This window comes from Gambusia affinis, linkage group LG15, assembly GCF_019740435.1.
Source record: "Gambusia affinis linkage group LG15, SWU_Gaff_1.0, whole genome shotgun sequence".
Taxonomy (NCBI): domain Eukaryota; kingdom Metazoa; phylum Chordata; class Actinopteri; order Cyprinodontiformes; family Poeciliidae; genus Gambusia; species Gambusia affinis.
Genome location: NC_057882.1, coordinates 19,761,695 through 19,785,233, shown reverse-complemented (window position 1 = coordinate 19,785,233; position 23,539 = coordinate 19,761,695). Strand labels below are relative to the sequence as shown.

At 39.1% G+C, this 23,539-nt stretch overlaps 3 protein-coding genes across 9 annotated transcripts in view; 2 read left to right on the top strand and 1 right to left on the bottom strand.

Annotated features, from left to right (window-relative positions):
• Positions 1 to 5,375, bottom strand: part of mtus2a (microtubule associated tumor suppressor candidate 2a) — a 41,391-nt gene extending 36,016 nt beyond the window's left edge. For both annotated transcript variants that reach the window (XM_044140909.1, XM_044140911.1), the window contains exon 1: positions 5,238 to 5,375. The gene's annotated coding sequence lies outside the window, so the exon portion shown is untranslated. The remainder of the gene's footprint in view (positions 1 to 5,237) is intronic.
• A 3,416-nt stretch (positions 5,376 to 8,791) lies between these two features.
• On the top strand, positions 8,792 to 15,932 carry kptn (kaptin (actin binding protein)). Of its 4 annotated transcripts, none has more exons than XM_044140929.1 (12): positions 8,792 to 9,209; positions 9,292 to 9,374; positions 10,162 to 10,246; positions 10,318 to 10,372; positions 10,591 to 10,669; positions 10,855 to 10,928; positions 11,669 to 11,775; positions 12,805 to 12,909; positions 12,987 to 13,050; positions 13,125 to 13,260; positions 14,959 to 15,109; positions 15,489 to 15,932. In XM_044140929.1, the coding sequence occupies exons 1-12, from the start codon at positions 9,005 to 9,007 to the stop codon at positions 15,545 to 15,547; spliced, it is 1,203 nt and encodes a 400-aa protein (XP_043996864.1). In that variant the 5' UTR covers positions 8,792 to 9,004; the 3' UTR covers positions 15,548 to 15,932. The 4 variants fall into 4 exon arrangements, with proteins under 4 accessions (XP_043996864.1, XP_043996866.1, XP_043996865.1 ...); XM_044140931.1 differs by having other exon boundaries at positions 8,793 to 9,209; positions 15,484 to 15,932; XM_044140930.1 differs by having other exon boundaries at positions 8,793 to 9,209; positions 14,936 to 15,109.
• Positions 15,933 to 16,791: 859 nt separating this feature from the next.
• The window catches only part of nova1 (NOVA alternative splicing regulator 1), a 34,543-nt gene continuing 27,795 nt past the window's right edge, over positions 16,792 to 23,539 (top strand). The window contains exon 1 of one of the 3 annotated variants that reach the window (XM_044141784.1): positions 16,792 to 17,245. In XM_044141784.1, the coding sequence (XP_043997719.1) occupies positions 17,242 to 17,245 (4 nt within the window). In that variant the 5' untranslated portion in view covers positions 16,792 to 17,241. Of the gene's footprint in view, positions 17,246 to 18,600; positions 19,108 to 23,539 lie in introns of those variants that run through there. The other 2 variants (XM_044141782.1, XM_044141783.1) reach the window with 2 other exon arrangements.

Sequence of the window (23,539 nt, the reverse complement as noted above, 5' to 3'; positions counted from 1 at the left end):
TTAGTGTGCATGGTGCAATATTTGTATTTTTTACGCATACATCACTGAATTTGTTCAAAGAACAACTATATGTATACTACTTATAAAGTAAAAGAGTCTTTTTGCTAATAAATTCCTTTATGGCCATGGCTGAATGTGTAAAAATGTGTAAAAGTTCAAGGCATGAGAATACTCCTACACGCTGCATCCCTGTAGCCAGATTTGATGACCAAAAAAAAAAATAAATAAATAATCTGTCACTCGCAAGTATCGCAAGTACAGGTTTATGGCAAGCAGGCAATGTTTGTGCTATGTACTTCATATTTTTTTCATTCTTGCCTTTGGCAATCACCAGGAATCAATTTTCACTTCATAAGGAAGGTTTTTTTTCTTCATCATCTTATTCTGCTGTGCTGCGCACCTTGCAAGGTGATGAAATACAGACAGAGCCAAAAGAGTAGAGAAAATTAAATTGGGGTTTAAGTTATTAAGATGGGACAAACTGATATTGGTCAAGCGACCGACGTTGGTGTAAACGAGCAGATTTGTCCCATTTGTCATAAAACCATGAAAAAGGAGATAGTGAGAGCAGTCAAAACACAGACTAACATCCATCGCACTGGTGGCAGCTTGAAGGAGGCGTGAAATGAGGCTGCCTGTCCACACCGGTAGCTGGTAGCTCTGCATTATTATTAACAAAGCCCCTCCACCCTCTACCCTAATGCCTGTCGCAGAGTGAGAAATGTTAACTCTTGCATGCCTGAAACTGTATGGGACAAAGAGAGGAAAAAATGTGCCTTACATTCAAGCTGTGAAGAGTGCAAATAAAGAGAAGCATTCTTTGTTGGACTCTGAGGAGGCTGCAGACATTCAGAGCCAGACTTTAAGATGGGAGGGCAAGAGGCTGAATCACCTTTGTTTATTTTAAGAAAATACAGACTGAAGGATGAAGCACAGAGGAAGTATTGATGGGAACTAGTGGGGGTGAGAGAGGATTCTAGATAGCACTGCTATGTGTAAATGTGAAATGTGTTGTAATGTGAAAACCCTTGATGTGTGGGGGAGGGACGATGGTGAGAAGTGAGTAAAAAAAATTGCAAAATGAGGGTTCAGGAAAGACAGAGGGAAAGAATATATTAAGAAAAGAAGTGACTATTTTCATACCGGGAGAAAAGTGCTTAACGAAGCCATGAACTCCTTTGGGGTTGGGGGCGACATCTCACATGCAGAACTGTTCTGGCAAACAGTTTTATTTTTAGTAACACAGACAAGGCTGAAAAACAGAAGTGGATAGATGCAGAATATGAAGAGGGCTCTTTAAATATTGATCATGTGGATTCCTGTCATCTTGCTGATTTGTGAAACGGGCTTTCAAGGAGCTCTGCACATGAAAAGAATTGTTCAAGTAAAGGCTCCAGCTTACTTGCTCTTGTTACCCAAATGAGCTGACTCTGTGCCCTTGGACTGACTGCTGACATTCTGTAAAAGGTTGCACACAAGTGAAACAATGGCTTTCATGCTGACTCTCCACAGCATAGGGATGTGCATGTGCGTATGCGAGGAGGCGTGTCTCTCCCCCGCTCACCCCTCATGTCTTGGCCATGACTGCAGGGGAGGAGCCATGGCGGACTCATCGCCACCTTCCAGACAAAAGCAGCGTGAATTTGAGAACGCAAATTTTAGTGTGTGTGCAACCACATGAAAACATGACACGCTGAGATTTATATACATACTGGCAAAAGTGGGCTAGGAGGTGGCTGCAGCAATACAGTTGTCAAACTAACTGGAGTCTCTCTACGGTTTCCTAAAGTGTTAAGATTCTTCTATTCAGTACATAACGACTGTAACTAGAGGTGCACCAATTAATCTTTCAGAGCTCGGAGTTGTTGGGGGTTCTTTGTTCACGTGTGCTTTAAACAATGTTTGATGTGTTCAGAGAAAGCAAATATTCAACAAGTTCAAAGCCAGTGGGATTACTTGGTATTATTGTTGTTGATGTTATGGAGTTAATTTTACTTTAACTGTATATAATTAATCTCTTCCCCCCTTTTTGTTTGTTTTCTTTTTGTGCTGTAATCCTTTGGCGACAAAACAACAAAAAAACAGATTAAGTCAAAATCAGTATTGGTCAAAAAAAAAGATTGATTAGTGAATATTTAATTCAAGTAAACTTTATAGCATGCACTAAGAGTCACACTGACACACTTTCTGTTTCTTCTCAGTTTTCACAAGTGAATTGTTTCCCATCCTCCTTCTCCTTGTTTGCCCTTTAGAATATCCTTGAAGGTTGCACTAGTGTGCAACACTCCTGGGCTTTTCGACAAGAGTTCTTACCCGCAGAAACACACACATGCATGTATATATCTGAAACAGATGGCTTCTGTAAAACACACACTCACAGACACACACGTTCGCAGCAGTGCACGCTGTGTTCTTACTGAATTGATCGCAGCTGAGATATGGCTGAGGTCAGACATAATGTATCAATCATGCAAACGTCAGCATCCAGAAAGGCAACGACAGCAGACAGTTGAAAGGTCACTCACTGGCAGCGTGGTGTCAGCGTAAGCGTTAACATGACAGGAAGGATTTGCTGAGGTTTAACAAAATGAACTGGATGATCCATAAATGTGGAAAGCTTGTGGTACTGGAATCAATAAACACTATGAAGAGCACTTATCAGACACATTTTAGTAAAAGGCTCTTAGTTTAACCAGTACCACCAGGCTTTAATCAATGCAAAATCCTAAAGATGCCAATACAAAAATTGGGGTGAAGTTGGTCACAAATTGCTCTTCACAATCTCAAGGACGACATTATTATCAGAAAAATGTCTACTATTAACAAGCATTGTTAAGGTGCTAAACATATTCACTTAACCTTTGTTTGATGCGTCATTTCACACCTCAGCTTCTCAGGGCCCCCAAGCAACACAATGGAGAGACTGAAAACAGTTTTGCATAAGTGTCAGAAAAATCCAACAACCGTAGCTTGGATTTTTTCCTGGCACAAAGAGAAAGGTATCAGACAGGAAGGTGAGGTCTTAATTAATGCCCTCCCAACAGAGCTGGATCAAGGTCATATGAGGCCCTGGGCAGAATTTTGTTCACCTTCATTTAAGGTGAACAGCTCAACCAGAACAGATCAACTGATCTCCCATTTGTATTGCCTTTCCTTTGTTTGTTTTGTACATTCTCCAGCATAACATGCACAGAAAATGTTCTCCTGGCTCAAAGAGCTTTGAATTTCAGTAGTTTCCAAATAGCGAAGGTTTAATTTCCAAATAGGTTTAGTATAGAAATGGGGGTCAATCTGATCCACTATTGATACACTAAACAGATGTTTATTGTCAGATTTGGGAGATTACTTTGTTTAAGATTCATTTTAAACATAGTGGCAGGACTTCTTACAAAAAAGCAATCTCGGTGCAGTCTGCTGCTGCTACAGAGTGAGCATTCTGATGCTCAGCATTATCTTTTTCAGAGGTATTGTAATGTTGAATAGACAAAAAATATATTATGAATATGTATAGATTTGTGCAAACATTTAGATTAACATAAACTGGGAGAAAACACATCTTTTACTTTACAACATAAAGGACTTGGAAAATTTAAGCTGCCTGTCAGGCTATGTTCACACTGTAGCCTGAAGTGACCCAAATACATTTTTTTGCCCTTGTGCGACCTGTATCTGATCTTTTAATGAGAGTTTGAACAGCACAAATCCAATTTTTACAAATGCAACCCACTTGGCTATGTGGTTCTAAATCTGATATGTATCTCATCTTTTCAAATTATGACCTGCGTTTATGTGGAAGAAAGCAGGAAGAAAAATGTGGATTAAGTTGTTAATGTGCTGGCGCCAGTTGAGCAACAACTTTAAAATGTAAAGATATTGTCCACTATTTACTTCCATAGACATGTTTACTTCTGCAAACATTTAGCACAGTCTACATGTGACGTTACTGCTTCCTCTACTGCGCAGGCTCCACACTTTTAGGTTGTTTGAAGTTCCCACAGAACATCACCTGCAAGTCGAATATAGGCTACTTGGAAATGTGGACAATCACGCAAAAATGTTTCAGATTTCACAAAAAAATCTCAATTGAGCATTAAAGCTTGCAGTCTGAAGGTAGCCACTTTCACGTGATGAGAAAATTTGTAATGCAGAAAATATTGGGAAAGATTGCTCTTAGCTATGTATTTGCTACTTGCAAATACATGTTGCTAAAAATCAAATGTTGCTGACTTTATTTGATTAAAACAGAAAACTTTTATGTTAATGGGTTGCTTTGTGTGACTTCTCTCAATGTTTTTTCCAGCACACATAAAGGCATTCAAGAATTGTTCTGAGACTCATGATATAATCATCAGACTTACAGATTTTATTGCAAATAAAGGTATGAGCACAAAGTCCAGCAGTATAACTGATGTTTTCTTGAGAGCGTCAGTGTTTTTCTATTTAATTTTTGATTATGAATATTTGCAGATTTTGAGAATCAGAACACCAAAAGTCCTGAATCAGATCATCTGCAGATTAATGTATTTTGTCACATGTACAGTTGAATCCAATTTCTTTGAGCACCCTGATAAGCAACGGTTGCAAAATTCACTTATACCCACGACCAACGCTTTTTAAATGAAAAATTTTGACATGGAAGTCATCGCACTCTATCCAGACAAATAAGGTTGGAGCAATCACAACTGTTAATGAAATAATCCTGTTATCACATCATAACCTAAAACTATATAAATATCAGGATGTTTTTCTGATCCTACACATAAAAATAAGGTAAAAATTAATAGAATCTGTTTTTTATGAGCAACTTGTCAGCACATAACACTCCTGTTGAAATCCATACAAATTTAATGCAAGTGGCTACTACCTCACTGTACAGTGGGTGATAGCTCTTGTCTGCAAGTCAAGCCTGCAATTTATACAAGATCATAAGCAACACACACTCTCAGATATTTCGCCTGCTCCATCCATCTCATCAACCTGCATGACCTCACTTTTTCCTCCAATCCCGCCTGTATTATTTAACACTCATAAAAGAGCTGTCTCCTTTATACAAACGTGCTAAATGTTTTTTTCTCCTTCCTTTTTAAATAAACAAAACAATGACATTAATATTTAGCTGCGAACGAATCGCTTCGGTAGAAGAAAAAAAAAAGTAAATACATGTGCGACACATCTTAAAACCGCAACTGGCTTCTGCAAAAGAACATGCGTCGGATGTTTTCAGTGTCGCCACTTACTTGCAGGGTTTTCTGGTGCTGATTCACGGAGGAGGCTGGCGGAAAACACAGGAGCTGCTACTGGAAACAAAGCCGCGTGGCAATGCTGCTTCCTCTGCTCTCTCTCAGGTTTAGGATGGCATGAACGGTGCAGGAGGAGAGAGATATGCTGCAGACAGGAGGAAAAGGAGGAGGAGAAGGAAGGAGGGATCTGGAGGAGGAGTGGTGCTGATGCTGCAGCCCACAGCAGGTGCGTTTATACACACATGCTCTCGTTTCATTTTCTTTATTCACTTCCGCCCTCTGCTGGATATTTACTGGAATATCCCTCGGTGTTCTGAATGAGATGAAATACTGTGCCTTGCAATGCATACGAACCCATTTAAATTTATGGGTTTGTATGTATTGCAAATTTAAATTGTATCAAAAATTTTATATTTGCATTTTTGCTGTGACACAGATTCTAAATTAAGCAGATGTTAAATTCATAGCTCAGGTGGGAGAAACTGTCTTGAGATCAGCTATTAGTCCTGCGCTCAACAAATCTGGTTTTATAAAAAGATGGCAGAAATAATTTTTAAAAAGAATATTCTGAGGAATTTAGTAGATGTCTAAATCAAAGTTTCCCACAAGTGATGTCGAGGAATTGGTGAACGCGAAGCACCAGGTGATCTAGTCAGGAAGACCAAAATTGAATGTTCTGACCTACATGTAAATTATGCACAATATACTAGTATTTGACAAAAAATAAATAAATAAAACAAAAGGAAGTGAGAAAGTGAACCATGCACAAGATTCTTTCATTTGCTTTGATAGTTGGAGCTGTAGAGATACCATATTTGAAGCTGGAAAGTAGCTATCTATGTGTGAGCCAGGAATTAGCCAGCTTTTTACCGTTAGTCCCATCTTTACAGAAAACTGCTTTAAAATGACAGTAAGATGAAATTATAAGAAAGCTGCGATTCTGTGCAGTAAACTGAACTAGAGCCACAACAAACCACAGTAAAGAAAACAACCCTTCCGTAAAAGAATAAAATCAGCAAGAACTGCTCACTGTCACATCACATACTCCCTTTCTTGCATGGACAATACATTTTGAAACAGTGCTGTGTTCAAATGACCTTCGAAGCAACAGTGAGGTGTCTCACTCCCAGTGAAACGTTGTGCTTACCAGGAGCAGCTGTAGTTTGGGGTATTTGTGACTGAGTAATTATGCTGATTAAAGGAAAAAAGACAAATGGCAGCAACGTTTTTGTTTATACCAAGGATATAAGTATAAAATATATATTTTATATATAAAATAAAATCAGTAGAAGATATATATATATATATGTATGTATATATGTATATATATATATATATATATATATATATATATATATATATATATATATATATATATATATATATATATATATATATATATATATATATATATATATATATATATATATATATATATAGTTTTTAGAAAAAGAGCAGTTGCATAAACTTGTAAGTGTATATGTAATCCAAAGTAATAAACAGTGATCATATGACCAGTTAGAATATAATGGTCGCTGTTAGAATATAATGGTCCTTAACTGTTCTTAGGAAAATAGAAATTCAGATTCACATTATGCTGCAGTTGCTGGTAATTTTCACACGATGGCGCCAGATACCAGGTCATTTGCTGCTTGGTCAGCTGACGTCTGAATCTGTAGTCATATTTTTGAGATTTCGTTGCATCAGTTGCTACCAATAAATGGAGAGTTCAAGGGCAAATAAGTTGCTAAATATAATACACATAATGGATTTCTGGTTCCTTTATGATCTCAAGCTGTCTCAGTGCAAGTAGAGCAAACAGAAAGCTTTCTGCGTGCTTCTAAATCTGCTCCTTAGTTTAAACTTTTTGGGTCTACTGCCTCCAGTGGCGTTAGTTCTCAGACACAACTAACATTCCGGGTGACTATATCACTAAATCGGAATAGCACAAAGTCTTTATTATTTAATATTAATTCCGGTGCCAGAACATTTCTTACTGGCACCGTAAAAGATACATTTTCTTATAAAACACTATATATTTTCAATTTCTTAAGATGTAGAACTAATTAAATGACCTAAACAAGACCTTTAAATGTTATAAATAATATTTATAAATCTCCATCAATTATATATACTTATAAAGAAAAAAATCTAATTTGCGTCTCTCATCAGGCATTCAGGAAGAGGCGCACATTATCTAAGCCACTATTAGCTGTCATGAGGTGCGGTCAAATAAGGAGATATGAAAAGCAACATTATCAACTACAATGAAAATACCATTTACAATGTTTACATAAGAAACTTAATTGAGCAAAAGTCAATAACGAACCAGTGAATTGGGTTCACAGAAGAATAACAAATCTGGTTGTTACAACCAGGGTTGTTAAACAGATGCAAGCAAAAATTCACATTTCTGCATTTACAGTGCCATATATGTTATTCTGAGAGACTTTTTGTTGGTACAGTCTTATATATAGGAAAAAATAAGATGAAACTATTTAGTCTATCAAGGTGGAAATTTTCTTTCGACTCTATAATGATAAAATAAAACACATTCAGAGAATCATATCAACAATTTTGCATAAAATCAAACAATTAGCATGCTATAAGTAAATCTTATCTTTTAATTTGGTTAAGAATAATTATTTCACTGTCAATAAATTACTATCACTCAATTTTCTTAGTTGCTAGAGGAACACGATAATGAGCTCAGAGGTTCAAAGTGATGAATAAACGAGGATGGATGCTCTCTGCTTAGATATTCCTTGCTGTCTTTCATGTACTTTCAGCAAACAGTTGAGACAGAGTTCTTTTTGGTTTCACCACTATTTACCTGATATTTTACCCACCATCAAAAGTATTCTGATAAGTTTGTCTGTTAGTCTGCAGCTCATGTGACCAAACCAGCCGATGAGATGAAAAGTTAAAACACTCAACATTGTCTTGTACACAACCTCTAATTGGGTAACCAGAAGATCACGAGGTCTTCTGAAAAGATTGAGTGGCTGAGAACATTTCTTAAAAATATAGCCATTGTTTTCAGCAAAGTTGAGCTGACTGTCCTTCAGGTCATTCAGGGAATGACCTGAAGTATTTTAAATTTGCCAGTTTCAACAAGTTGGCCATCGAGAGAAACTGGAAACAGTTTGAGGTCTTGTTTTGCTCATTTAATTAGCTCCAGTTCCTTACGAAAATTAATAATAAACAATAAAGACTTTCTCCTATTTTCATTTAGTGATGTAGTTAAGTTAGTTGTGTTACCACCCCCACGCCACTAGACGCAGCAGTAGGCCTGAAAAGATGCAACTAATGAGCAGATTTAGAAGTCTACAAAAGCTACAGAATTTGTTAAAAACTGTGAGCTGCGCTGAAATAAATAAAAATGCGATGTTCAAATACATGCTTAGAGTGAAAATCCTTCCTAAAGATGAAGATTTATCACAGATTTAGAAAGAAAAGAAAAACGGGAGACCGCGGAAGATATAGGAAATAGCGCCCCCTTCACTTCCGGTGTGCAATAGTTCCCCAGTGGTCTGTCACCGCCCCTTTCTGTTTGCTGTATCGAGGTCCTTCTCGCTAGACGAGAAGGCGGTGTTTCGACTTTATTTTTTTTTTTAAATTAACCTCCGGAAGTGGTGTGTCTTTCGTGACCTAACTTGACTCTCTGTGATTGTATATGAGTATATGAAGAACAGCTGAAACATAAACAACCAGGCCCTATTAAGTCCGTGTTTTAGCATTTAAAGGACTTGTTTTTGTCCTGTATGATGCTCCGGGAGTCCTACCCCTTCGTGGAAGACAGCTTCAGCCGATTCCCGTCGCAGAGCAACATTTACGGGCTGTGTCAAGCCGGGGAGCAGGAGCTGCTCGCGGCCACTCTCAAAGGGAAGGTGGTGTGTTTCAGGTACCAGGAGCTGCAGCATAAAGTCCGTCCGGTGGCTAAGGAGGTCCAGTTCACCTACATACCAGGTACTAGGACTACTAAAGAAGCCTGTATGTTCTGCTAATGGCTGCTTGATGTTGCAGACTGAGTCCTAACTTCTTTATGCAGTTGATGCAGAAATCGTATCAATTGATGCATTCAACAAGTCTTCACCCAAAAGAGGCCTGGTAGTGGGGATCACCTTCATAAAGGTATGAAATATTGGTATACACCTTTCTCCCCGAGCTGTCTGCTGTGTTCCTTTGTATTCAGAATACGGTTTGTTCGCTAACATCTGAGGACTTCACAAAACATTTGTGTTGATATACTGAGATTCGGTATCACAATTCAGTTATATCTGCTATAAAGTGACTTCTGAAGCCATTTTATTGATCTGTATTGTATTAATTGTGTCTCAGTTAAGTAGATTTGAATATTACTATGGCGTATTAGGGCCATTGTAATTTTCATCCAAAAAAAACTCAGAAACTTTGAGATTATACTCTGAAATATTCTAGTGAAAACAATGACATTTCTGAGCTTAAGTCAAATATTTTTGTCTGAAAACGTGGAACTGCCTGAGTTTTAAAAGAGTCTTTCGACTTACCGTAATCTCAAAATTATTTGAGCTTTTTTTTCTCTAAAATTTTCTACTTTGGAAGCTCACAAATTAACTTGTTACTAGAATATTTCTGATATTCTCAAAATTTCTGGGTTTTTTGGGTTTTTTTTTTTTTGCTAGAAACCTACTTCTCCTTTTTTTATATTTATAGTGGCCCTAAAACGGCATCATAAAATACAAATACATGCCACACTTTCCATATTTTTATTTGGATTTAAAAAAAAAAACATCAACCACCTATCCTTTTCTTTCCACAATTATGCAACTATATGTTGGTTTATTACATTACCTCTTAATAAACCCTTCTGAAGTTTGTAGTTGTCATGTCAGAAGATGCTCCAGTGGTTTGAACAGTTCCTGTATCTGACCTACCGCAGGACTCCGGTGACAAAGCCACGCCCTTCCTGAACATCTACTGCGACTATGAGCCCGGCTCCGAGTTCAACCTGGAGTCCATTGCGCGTGAGTGAAGCTGTGTCCGTATGAAAGGGACACTTGTCCTGGCGGTGACATGAACGTGTTCCTCTGAACAGAAAGCTGTCTGAATCTGGAGCTGCAGTTCACCCCATTCCAGCTCTACCACACAGAGTGAGTTTATCTCCATATAGGACAAGACGTGATTAGTTCAATTACCATCATAACAGATGTTTGTTTTGTTTTTTTAAGCTAAAGTCAGGATTATATATTCACACCTAAACACATTTTTCTGTCCATGAATTGGACTAAATAGAAATTTGCTATTACTACTCAGTTTGCGCTCTTTGATTGGGTGTCTGATTGGGAGTGTGTTTTTCTCTCTCTGTCAGAGTGCAGTGTCCTGATGAAGGCCTGGAGACGGTTTTTCTACTCAGTGGTCATGACCAAAGAATCCACCTGTACAAGGAGGTTGGCACAGATTTCATATCAAACTGGAAAACGTTTGCTTAGTGGTCCAATTAATGAAAAGTATGTTTGATACCTACATTTAGGATGTTATTTTCTGACAAACATGCCTCATCTGAACACATATTCTAATGCAGTTATTGAGTGTGACTGTACGTGTTGAAGCCTGACTCCTGGGTCCTCCACAGAATGCCTCCCTGCACCAGTTTGAAGAGCAACCAGTAGAGAAACTGTTCCCTGAACTACAGCAGCTGCCCAGCAAGTTGGTTATTCTGAGCCTCTCACCTCCATTACTACCTATGTCACATTGGTTATTGTGTATATAATGCATCCACTGCTATTTATTACTGATCTATTCAGCTTTTCTGATATCTAGTTTATTTTATTCACTATTTGATAATTAGATGCACCATTAGGCTTTTGTGGAAACAAATTTTTGACCTGTGGTTTCTGTCACGTCGGTAATTGATTCAAATTTAGTCAATTCTGATGGGTCTTTAGGATCCATAGTATGAAAAGACATAAAGACCCCATTCATTTATTTCTAGCCTCCCTCATTAGATGTCACTGATTATTTATATTGGGAGGTACTTCTTATATGTGAAAAGGCAGTTGGTAGAGAAAATAGTTTTACTGTTTAAAAAAAAAGACAGCATGATTACAGAGTTGACATATTTTAATATTTCTTCAGCATCTTATTTTAGAAGTTAGCATGATTAGCAATGCTAACTAAATATTCATCTTTAGTTTTGAATGGAAAATTGAGATTCGTACAGTAAATCAGGTTTCCATAAAAGCTGTGAATGTTCAGAATGATAAATCAGATCATATTGATGGTACTGCCTTCCTGTTTTTTCCTGAAAGTCTTGCACTCTCTCACTATTTTGCAGCCTTAACAACTGAGCTAAAAGCAAGCTGATTCCAGTCACCGGGTGATTTCTACATGCACCTCTTTGAGTGTTTGTGTTCACTATTTTTTTTCTGCTCTCTCCCTCTGTGCAGTGTGTTGTGGTTGGATATGGCGAGTGTAGCTGGTGGAAAGCGGCTCTCAGCATATGGCTGTCAGAACGGCTGTATTGGACTGGCTTTGGTCAACCAGAAGGGACCAGGTGAGAAGAAATGAGCCGTAAATGCACATTAGAAACATATAGCTCTGAATCACTTGCGCGCAAAAAGACGCTATCCCCAAAGGATTACTCTGTTATCTGGATCTACAATAAAACAGGCTCCTCCTTAATGTGCTTCTTTAGGCACTTTGCAAATAGCACTGCTGTGAAGACACAGGGACACATCCACTATCCACATGTTGTGTCTCTGCTATAGTCTGTGTGTTATCTGATTTACAAAGCAAATAGAACTAATAATATACTGGTGGAAACATACCCAAGTCTAAAACAGCAATATGAATGGTGTGCTCTTGTATTTTTCTTCTTCTTCACATTTATGTGACTCTCTGCTAGAAATGACAAAAGGAGAGAAATATTTTCCTGGCAGACCTAAATATGTACTTTGCTCATTTGTAATAAAGTGTTAGTTTTTTTTTTAAATCCTTTGTTTTATTATTAAATATTTTCACTTTTACATTTATGCCTGACACTGTTCGCTGTGTAATCTGTCCTTGCATTGGAAAATTTATTTTGATTACCATGTAGAAGTAAAGCTCAATGTTCTAAGTTTTGATTTCTACAGCTGAAGCTATGGCAACTGGTAAAGAATGATAATTAATTAAAATGGAACTTCAAAACCATATTTCAGCACCATTTTTTTGAGCTGCTGCTCAAAAAACATAAGGCATGTTTAAATGAAAGTTGGTCCTGTGTGAATAGCTTTATTATTATTATTTTTAAAGTTATACATTTTAAATACTGTTTATCTTCCAGGTATTTTTCTTTATCCTTCATTTGTCCTCTTTGCTCAGATTATTAAAAGCCATACTTATATAATATAAACTTTAGGCAGCTCCACATAAACTTCAGTGTATACTTATCCAGTTAGGTTGGTCATTCCAAGGCATTCACAGTTTGATTTAGTCTGGCTTCACTTGCCATAATTTTCTTTGCAGCATTACAAGTCTGACACTTTTACCTGAAGCTGGGCGCTCAGTCGCTCATTAGTATTTTATTGTGTGTTTCAATAAGAGGTCCTGCAGAAATGGCGGGTGCAGTTTGACAGCCCAATTTCCACCGTGCTTCTGTTTCCACTCAGCTGCCAAACCAAGTCCAGTGAGGCCAGCGGCGAGAGAAGTATGGATTTAGTCTCGCTAAATCCACAATGTTTCTCAAGGTTGTTGCTGTTTATTTTATTTTATTTTTTCTCCCAGGTGAAGAACTTAGTGGCTACAACCTTCTGATAACTAGCACCATAGAGATGGCAGTGGTCTACAGGTTTGTATCAGGAAGTTTGGGATTTTTCTGAGCTCATCAGTTTTACTGAAACAATTCGGTATGTGTTTTCTCAGACACGTCCAGGAGTGTGGTTTGTCGCGCTCCACATGTCTCTCAGGGAGTGACCAGTGGGATGCCGTCCTCTGTGCTCTGGTCATTGACCTGGACTTTGATGGGCAGAAGGAGGTGCTGTTGGGAACATATGGACAGGTCAGAACCACTGATGACTGAGAGATGATTTTCTGGTGGCCATTAAATCCAGTCATTGCAGAATCATGATTATTTTGCCAGCTCCTTTCTCTCATACTTTATGTCTTTAGGCAAACAGCTTGACTGATTTATGAATTATAGTTCCTGTAGTGATGAAGAACCATTTTGAACACTACAACGGTTAATCAGCAATATGTAATTCGAGAACAGTGCCGCACATAGTGGCAGCTTATTGGAGTGGCTCTTGTACAGTCCTTGTAATTTTCATTTTAAAAAGGTTCCTCTCATTTTTCTGGTTGATTCATTGAGTCTTCAAAATATGTGTTTATTTTTTTTAGTATTATTATTTTATTTTGGATACTCAGTAGCTGGAAAGATTTATTTTCCTACTACTTTTTATTTTAGACAATTGTGATGTGTAACGCCATGAAACAAAGCAGAAGAGGTTCAAATAATGAAGCCAGTGCAGACAGTGGAGATATCACGTTCCTAATAATTCATAATCGGGAATGTGAGATCTCCAGTATGAAAATGGATTAACTTCAAACACTGACAAACATCCACATAGCCTATCAGGAGGATGTTTCACTGAGACGTGGCTATAGAACGATATTACAAATTGCAATGTTGCTGAGGTTGGTTTTCCAACCATGCAAGAAGAAAAAGATCTAAAGAAGTAGCAAAACGAGGTGGCTTATTAGTGCTTGTGATATCAGGTGATTTTAATCATACCTTACTCTCTCCCGTTATTAGTGTTTCAATCGTTTCTCAGCTACTATACCAAAAATAATGTGTTTGATTTGTTTTATACAATGTCAGGGATGCATGCGCCTCTGTTGCAAGACCTACTCTTTGCAAATCAGATCACAAATTTGTTTTCTCAAATTATTTTAGAGACGACATGTAGTAAAAAAGAACCATGAGAAAAGGTCACAGGAATCTGAAGAAGCTCTGAGGGGTTGTTTTTGCGCTACAGATCGGATTGCTCTGTGCCAGCCCCACATAGAGAGGCCTGAGTGTGTGACCGACCATATAAACTTTTATGTAGACACCATCCCCACCACAACAGTGAGATACTTTAATAACAAACCCTGTATCACCAGTGATAAAAAAGGAACTGTTGAAAAGGGAGAAAAAGAACCTTCAGGGTAGGAAACAATGAATTATTGAAGAGTATTTAGTTCGAAGTTCAGCAAGCTCTGCATCCTCCTTTCCTGCTCCCAGCCACATCGCACCCCCCCTTTGGCCCACTGCGTTCCTGTAACTTGCGCCATGATTTAAGCGTGAGTTACAGCCACACTTAAATCATGGCTGTAACTCAGTCTGAAGAGTAGTTGTCTTATACATGAGACCATTTCATTGTAAAGAGATCCTACCTGTACACTTTTCTCTAAACTAGAAATATGAATAAGTAAATCAAGCAAATTCCTTGGAGACCTACAATGATCAAATTTACATCTGATCACACTACACTGCAAAAACACCTGTCAAAAACTTGAGCCGTGAGATAAAAGGGTTCTTTTGTTTTGGATGATATTTTGACATTAAGAATTCAAAGTCATATCTGATTAATCTGAACAGTACGAGATAAAACGGGACATGTTCTCATCTCTTGTATTCACCAGATAAGAACAGTGAGCTCCTAATTATAAAGCTCTCCATCTCTATCTTGAAGGAACTTCTTTGTTACAAATTCAGACCAGCAGGCAGCGGACAAGACGGAGAGTTCCAGCTGCAGTGGAGGCGGAGCTTCAAGAGTCCCTTGCTGTCCGTCATCTACCTGGACTTGACCGGGGACGGGTTGAGAGAGCTGGCTGTCCTTACTCTGAAAGGACTGCACATCCTACAGGTAACACACTGTTGTCAAGGACACCATCTCTCTGCTATCAGGCTCCAGCTGGTTGTCAAATATCTTGTGGCACAAGTGATAATTGCTGACCTCTACAGTCTGGAAAGAGAAATTGCAGCATAGTTAAATATATATATTTATTTATTTTTCTGTTTGACCATATTTCTGTTAAAATACATATCTACTTGTTGCTTATTAGAATATTTCTTAAAGATGAAGGAAGTCCTTTTGTTCTACCTTGAATTGATCGCCTTGATAGACTTTATGCTTAGCGTTTTCACTCTCACTTATTTAACCCCAGCAAAGCTGCATGACTGAAAACAGTTGTCTCCTACGTTATGGTTCTGACCTGTTGTTGTGGGTCATCTCTTCAGCACAGCCTCACCTGCACTGCTGATTTGGTTCTGGAGAGGCTCACACAGAGGATATCGGCGCTGACTGCCAACCCTGAGCCAGATGAAGCTACAGACGCTGAGAACAGCAGTGCTCCAGCTCAGAGCCAGGAAGGTGGTGATCAGACGTCTACATGTTAAAGATCCAGCATTTATTTACCCATTAGTCCCAGTGGACCGCACCGGAATGCATCATCCTAATTAAAGTGCAGTTTAAGGGATTATCTCAGGGGTGTACTGCATTTAGGACTGATTAGATCATCGAACATCACATTGGTATTCTGTAGGCAAACCTTCAATATGTTGGTCTCTGTAGCTGCAGGTAGGCTGAAAAACAAACAAGGGAGCACTGTTCAAGTTGAATAAAGTGATGTGATCTTGAGATAGTTAAAGTTTATGGTTTTTACAGAAAATAAATAACATATAACATATTTGGATTTGTGGATGTCTGCTCTTCTTTTGTGTTTTCTGTGAGAATGCCGATTGTTGTTGGAGATAGAAAAATACCAACATTAAACAACTAACTGTTAGTATGAGATTCCAAAGCAATGTGTTTCTGTCCTCATTTGGTTTCGCTCTTTACTAAAAGCATAAGGTCAGACACTGATGTTGGAACAGGAAGCGTTCATCCCCAGACTGCTCCCACAAAGTCTGCAACACATTATTGTCTGGGATCTCTTGGTATGCTGAAGGTTTAAGGATTAATTTCACTGGAACTAAGGAGCTGAAACCAACTCCTGAAAAGCAACCCCGCACCATTTTCTTATCTGTGCCAAACTTTACTCTGACACATTAATTAATTATTGGTATTGTGCATGGAATTAGATACAATCTGATGAACTATAGAGTTATGATTAACAACCAAACTAGTGGGGAGTTAAATATTTTTATGGGTGGGACTTCCTTTTTATAATTTCTGATTTGTATTAACCATTATTATTATTATTATTATTATTAACCATTTCTTGCTATGTCTTTCTTATAATTCAGAACACATAATCTGCTATGATTTATATGTTCTGTGTGTTTGTCCGTTTGTGTCGATTGTTTTTCTTCATTCTGTCATTGAGGATTGCCATTGGGGATTACCAGTGGTGGACTGTCAGTGCCAGCAGGGCCTTCACTGCTAGCCCTAGAAAATTGAAATGAAAAAGTGTAAATGTTTTAGTCATATTTAATTTTATCTGTAATTTTTTTTATTCTACAAACCAGTTGCTAATTGGTATTATGGAGGTTTCACTTTAATTTCCTACTTTTAAAAAGTGACTTAAACGCATCTGGCGAGCTGAGGCGTCAGGACCTTCAGTGCAAATTCAACTACCGATTTGTCAAAAAGGCCGCACAACAGGCCATAATTGGCAGGACTGACAGAATTATCAGACAATAATGTTGACTGACAGAATTATCAGCAGGGCCTGTCGGCCCACAGTCCCTGCTGTAAGGCAGAAGCTTCCCCTGTATTCTTCACTGTAGTGATCTTGGTATTTACAAAATGGCGGCCGCATCCGCTTCAATTCCGTTTGACCTAGTTGCAGACTTATCAAAATTGCCTTTTCAAGACGCTCTTTAATGGATAAGAAAGAAATAATTAAAAATTTTAAATCCACACCAAACCTGGACTCACTACCACGGACAAGTAAGAACTTAGTAAGGTGCTTGTAAGGTATTTTAGCTATGAGCGCTAGGAGTGGCTAACAGCTAGCACTGAGCTCAACAACCTGTGGATTCTATTTACAAGTAATGAGTGAGTGTTGCTTTTCTATTACATTCTCATACAAACTTTGCTTAATTTTTTTTTTAATTGTTCATATGTGCTGTTTGAGCAGTTTGGACTGATGTTGAGCCTAACTGGGAAACAAAAGTTTTGCCAAATTGCTGGCTGTTCAATTATGTGTGATATTGCCCGTGTATTTTGTTAAAGTATACATTGATATATTGCTTGATATATGCATTGTTGCTTTACTTGGCGTATTTTTATTTATTTGCATGTTATTGGATGCCTGTTGCTTGGTGTGATGCATAGTTTTTTTGCATTGTCCTGGCATTGTTCAGGTATAGTTGACTTCTTATGAAGGCCCTGATTGAAACCCACAGTAGGCCACTGGGGATTACATATGCGCTGGTGGCTAAATCTGGCATATCTTCATGGTTGTTTCAGTGTACTCATGTTGATTATTAATATGGACTATCCTTTATGAAACAAATTAAAATATAGCTGGCTAAGATGGAGACAGTGAATCCTGTTTCACAAACACTAAAAAGGTGTATGCACTGTGACTTCTTTTTCTTCAATTTCTTCAGTTGTTATAAAAATGCTTGATATATCAAATACAACTCAATATACATTTTAATTTGTGATTTAACACCTTGAAATTGGGCTTCTGGCTCTGTAAAACTCCCAGCTCTTTCTGAAACGCCTCTCCCGCTCTTCTATCTATACTTTAGCAGCATTTTTTTCCAGAGTTGCACTGAGCAGCCAGCAAGATGCCTGCTAATTGCTACTGGCTAGTCTGAAGGAGATGAGTGAGGGAGTGGTCTATGAGGCAGAAGCTCTCTGAGGAGTCGCCATGCTTAGTCCAGCCAAACATTTTGCACAGCTGAATGGTTTGCCAAAAGGAGATTGAAGGATTTCTCAAACATGCACACAAAAATCAAAGCAACACTCCAGGTACATTTTTGATGAGGAAACAACTTTAGAACTTATTTTAAAAAGTAAATTTTACATAGAGTTCCCCTTTTAAACTTAAAAAATAAACCGAAATAATTTATAACGGCTGATGGGGAAAAAAAAAATTAAAATAAAACTAGAATCAGTTTGTATTGTTAAATGCAGATTTACAGCAGCTAATGGAGCTGGGTCCTTCTTAGTTTGGTTCTGTGGATAGTTCGGCCGGTCAGCGGCTCAGTAGTATCTCTGGAGCCCCCCCTCCCAAAACTATTTTCTCCCCTCTCTCACTACAAAGGCAACAATAATAGCAGCTGCGCTCATCACACCGGACTTACAAGAGAAATGTGTCGTGAAGAAGAGTTTTAAAAGCAGTTGTCCCCCCACCCACCCACCCCGAACCCCCCTTCTCCTCGCTGAGTGGATCTCTTTCCCCCTCCGCGCTTCTGCATTTTTTCACGTGAAGGCGCAACAATACGGGATCAGCGAGCGGCGCCTTGAACTCACTTGGCTTTTATATTTAGCCCGTGAGGGGAGCAGCAGCGTGGCGGGGAGAGGAGACCCTGATCCCGGTGTTGCTTAACATCCGAACCCCCACAGAGACCTAGCGCCGGGGCCGCGGTGCAGCGGCCGGGGGGATGTGGTGGTGAGAGCGCTGCGTGTTCCGTCTGTGTCAGAGAGAGAGAGAGAGGAAGAGAGCGAGAGGGGAGAGGGAGAGAGGCAGGGGGAACAGTTTATCGGTGGAAACATGATGATGGCCGGTGGTGGAGATGGTGGTGGAGCAGCAGCTATGGACCACAACGGGATATACACGAACCCGAACCTCCACAGCCTGCAGCAGCAGCAGAGTCAAATGGAGGCGGATAACCCGGATTCCCGCAAACGGCCGCTTGAAACTCCGGCTGAAGAGGCCGGCTGTACCAAGCGCACCAACACCGGAGGTAAGAGCGCCGCAACACGAAATCAGCTAGTCCTCCGCGTCTCCTCCACATGAAGCCGCAGGTTGGTGTCGGAATCCGTACCAAGAAACAAAAAACAAAACAAACAAGCAAACAAACGGTCTGACAGTATCAACTGTCTGCGTGCAGCCAGAGTGCATGGAAGCCCAGAGAACAGGCTGAGGCGCGTCTCCTCCACATGAAGCCGCAGGTTGGTGTCGGAATCCCAAAACAAACAAGCAAACAAACGGTCGGCTGACAGTATCAACTGTCTGCGTGCAGCCAGAGTGCATGGAAGCCCAGAGAACAGGCTGAGGCTGACTGTTCATTAGTCTGCGTTGAACTTCTTTTTTTGTTGTTTTTTTCACCCTCAAAGCAAGAAACACAAACGGTGTTTATGGCAGGGATAATTGGAACTGTAGAGAAAACAGTTCACAGCCAATGCAGGCACTTAGAAAGAGGCGGTTCTTGCACAGGGGTCCTCCACACAAATAAAAACACAACTCCAAGGAAGTGGCTAAAACCAAACCATATTCTCATTATGAAATGTAGAACTAAAATAAAATTGATTAATCAACATGAATAGGTCTTTGAGGTTATTGTTAAGCCATTTAATGTTACTATTAGAGGCACGTAAGGCATGTTTTGCTATTGATCCGATACCAATACAGCACCAGTATTGGCGATGTTGATACTGATTCAGAAACGTTTTTTATTCAGATTTTATGCTTCTGACCGTTAGGTATTTTTGTGGGTTTTCCTTTAATTTTAAATTTTAAATTTTAAATTCTTTGTTGTTTTTATACAAAAACCTAAGGAAGTCTCTGTGTTGTGATTAATTATTTATAGGTGGCTTTGTTGCTCTGTGTGCAGGATTTTACTAAAAGTTCAATACAAAGACTAAATGATTACAGAATTGACTTTTTGAATTGGTTTTAGCATTTTTTTTAGCAATTAGCATTGTCAGCATTGCTGCCATTTAATGTTACTATTAGAGGCACGTAAGGCATGTTTTGCTATTGATCCGATACCAATACAGCACCAGTATTGGCGATGTTGATACTGATTCAGAAACGTTTTTTATTCAGATTTTATGCTTCTTACCGTTAGGTATTTTTGTGGGTTTTCCTTTAATTTTAAATTTTAAATTTTAAATTCTTTGTTGTTTTTATACAAAAAAAAGAAGATTCTAGTTATCAGACCATTAATCTCTGCTTATAGGTGGCTTTGTTGCTCTGTGTGCAGGATATAATTGCTAAACAACTATGTTCATCCATCACCAAATGAGCTTTTTTTGGATGTTTTTCTATGAACATTGAAGAGGAATGGCAGAGGTCTGGTGGAGCCTTGTTTTTGTGAGTTTCAGAGTTGCTCTCTGTGCTGTGGCACTCTCAAAATGTTCAACTTAAATCATAAGCTCATCTAAACAGGAAAACCAATAAGTAAAATTTATACAAGCCTCCAGGGTGAACACTCATCGCTGATCGTAGTGCAGATCTCTATCTAACCACGGTTATTTATAGGTCTGCTGATGAGGCCAATCAGGCTAGAGGGTAAAATTCCAATCAGAAATCTTGGAATGCTTGTTAAAAAAGATGTAAGAGAAGAGGTGTTACAAAATAGGATAGGATATTAAAAATGGGGAATTATTTGCTGCACTGTTAGGTAATGGTTGGGTTTAGTGGTGACGAAGAACCACTGCATGAGACCTGATTTTTCTGGAAGACGTTAGAGAGCCGCAGTCAGAGGATGATGGCTGATTCCAGTAACTGTGCGTCTTACTCCAGCGTAGGGCTGTTATGCTCTGCAGCTCACAGCGAACACTTACTCAACAACTTAAGGTTAATTAGATGTCTGCAGAGAAACACTGTTTTTTTTTTTTTTTTTTTTCACCATATGTTACTAAGATTTCTCCCTTTGTGCACCAGCAGCACCTCATTCGGTGACAGCAGTATTATATCACATTTTCTGACAGCGTGAGCGCATCCTTTCTGCACTTCACTGCTCCACAGAAATGAAATTTCAGCAAGGCACAAAGGGAGCTCTGACGGCACCAGGCAGTGTTTTAGAACATTTCCAAACGCCATATGTCATCCATTAACACCTCGAAAACAGCTGCAGAAGAAGAACTAATGTGGCATTCCTGCTTCTTAGAGGGAGTTTTTCACCGTTTACCTGTAAGCACCAACACCCAGCTCGGATTTTCTCATTCAATTACTGGCTGATGAGAGTGTTGAAGGAGCTTGACGAACGTTTCAATTCGCACATATGTTATTGGCTTTTTAGTGCTGCCACTTCCATAATTTCACAACCTGATGCTGGATAATTGTGATGTAGTGACTCCAGGGAAAGAGTAGCGTCAAGAACAGGATTTTTATATCTTAAGTAATACAGGATGAGTCAAGGAGGCTGGCACCTGTCCCAGGGGACGCTGAGGGACAACAGGTACACTCTGGAAGGTTCGCTAGTCTGTCAGAAGACCATCCATTTTTATTTACGTATATCAGAGATGTTCTGAGTCAAAACACCAGACAACTCTAGTTATTGACATCTCTTACCAGCTTAGCATCACCGGCTCCGCTCTGTGTGTCTTTGAAGTTATGTAGGGGAAGAGGAATGGCTTAGTTACCCACATATCAATATTTTATGAAGCTACTGTTTCAAAACTACTGTTGTGACGCTGGGTGGCTCAGTCAGTAGACCAGAGGCTGTAGTCCTCGACACGGTTGTCCTGGGTTCCCCTTTCTCTTCTTCCTGTGTTTTGTCCAATTATTGTTAAATAAAGGACACTAGTGCCTAATAGGTATTATAAGAAAAACTAAACAAAAAAAAACTTCCACCTTACCATTCCTACTATTTAATGTTTGCTATAGGAAGTTTCAAGATTTCTCTGACTGTTGCCACCTCCCCAGCTATTGCTGCGCACTGTCAGCTGGCAGAAGGAAAAGACTAGACTTGCTCATTTAAAAGAAAGATGCATGTGGGTGTTTAAACATGTTTTCAGTCACATAAATCACAGACAGTCATTATGGAGCATCATGTCAGTTACTGGATGGCTACCTGACTAGTCAGCCAGCTATCAGATTGTTATATTTGTATCATATTAATTATTTTGAAGTATTTTTTGGCTCTAGTGGCCTCTGTTTGAGAGGTAGTAGACAGGAAAGTGGACTGTGAGAGAGGGGAATACATGGGGCAAATGTCAGCGGGCCTGGACTCAAACCCATGACGAATGTGTCGTTCTGAGGCCTTCGTACATGGGTTGCACGTTTCACCCCTGTGCCACTGCCATGCCTATACAGAACGTGCATTACTTGATGTGTCAAAATCAGAATAGCAATAAATCACAGCTGTAGCTGACACTAAAACTGGGGAAAAACTGTAATTTGATATTCAACCTACAGAAAAAATTTGGTGCTTGTATACATTTTTCCCAGGTACTCCAGTTTCCTTTTGTTATCCAAAATATTGTGTTAGATTAGTGAGTCTAAATTGCCCCTACGTGTGAACGGTTGTCTTGTATGTCCCTGCATTGCGCTGTGACAGCCTGAAACTGTCTAGAGCCAGCTCTCCCCACCCCTGTGCCCACTGTCTGCTGCAGCCCCTCTGAAAAGCCAGTTAGGACGATGGGTGGACATTAGTTGGAATATAAATTAGGAATAGATTCAAATTTCTAAAAACTATTTAAATTGACATTGATGAGCATTCATTTTACTTCAACTTGCTATATATTGATCAGAAAATGTATTTCTGGTGCTCAAGTGCCAGAAATTGATTAAACTTTATCCTGCTCTCTTTTAACATCTAAGCTAATTCTTGTTTCAGGTGGTTGCCTAAATTTATGATTTGCGTATAGACTAAGGATAACAGTACAGCAAGGAGGTATGCAGAATAGCCTCAAGGCCTTTCTGAAATGCGTAATTATTTACTGGAATTTGATATTGAGGAGAAAAATTAAAACAAATGCAGAAAAGCAAATCATTTCCATCCAGTGATCTTTGTATTGTCTCTTCTGCAGTCTGTCTGACAACAGTGTTAGACAGCCTGCTAATCCTCAGCCACCCCTGTAATCACCAGCCCCAAGACTACGTCTGATATTGATCACGTTATTCCAACCCAACTGATCATTAACATGAGTGGCAGTTACAACAAAGAGAAGAAAGCCTTGGCTCTTTCAAAGCCAAGAGCCCCCCCTCGCTGTGCATTAGGAGCCGTGGACAGTGAATGAGGGAAATGACTACTCTTTTATCAGCTACGCCCTTCTCTCCTCAAAATGAACAATCTTTCATTCACTCTTTTTCTTTCTAAATTGTCCATACTGTGAGCTCACTTTGTTGGCAAGCACACGCCTACCGAAAGGTTGTTTGCTGGGGGGGTTCTATGATCTTGTTATGTTGCTAATGGAAAGGCTGGCACAGGAATGTGAACTGTGTTT

What these genes read in the sequence shown, in the direction of transcription:
- kptn (XM_044140928.1), top strand. Translation starts at nt 9,005, where the DNA reads ATGATGCTCCGGGAGTCCTACCCCTTCGTGGAAGACAGCTTCAGCCGA. An exon ending in TTCCAGCTCTACCACACAGA is followed by an intron (nt 10,373 to 10,590) that starts GTGAGTTTATCT and finishes TCTCTCTGTCAG; the next exon opens with AGTGCAGTGTCCTGATGAAG. An exon ending in AAGGACTGCACATCCTACAG is followed by an intron (nt 15,110 to 15,483) that starts GTAACACACTGT and finishes TCATCTCTTCAG; the next exon opens with CACAGCCTCACCTGCACTGC.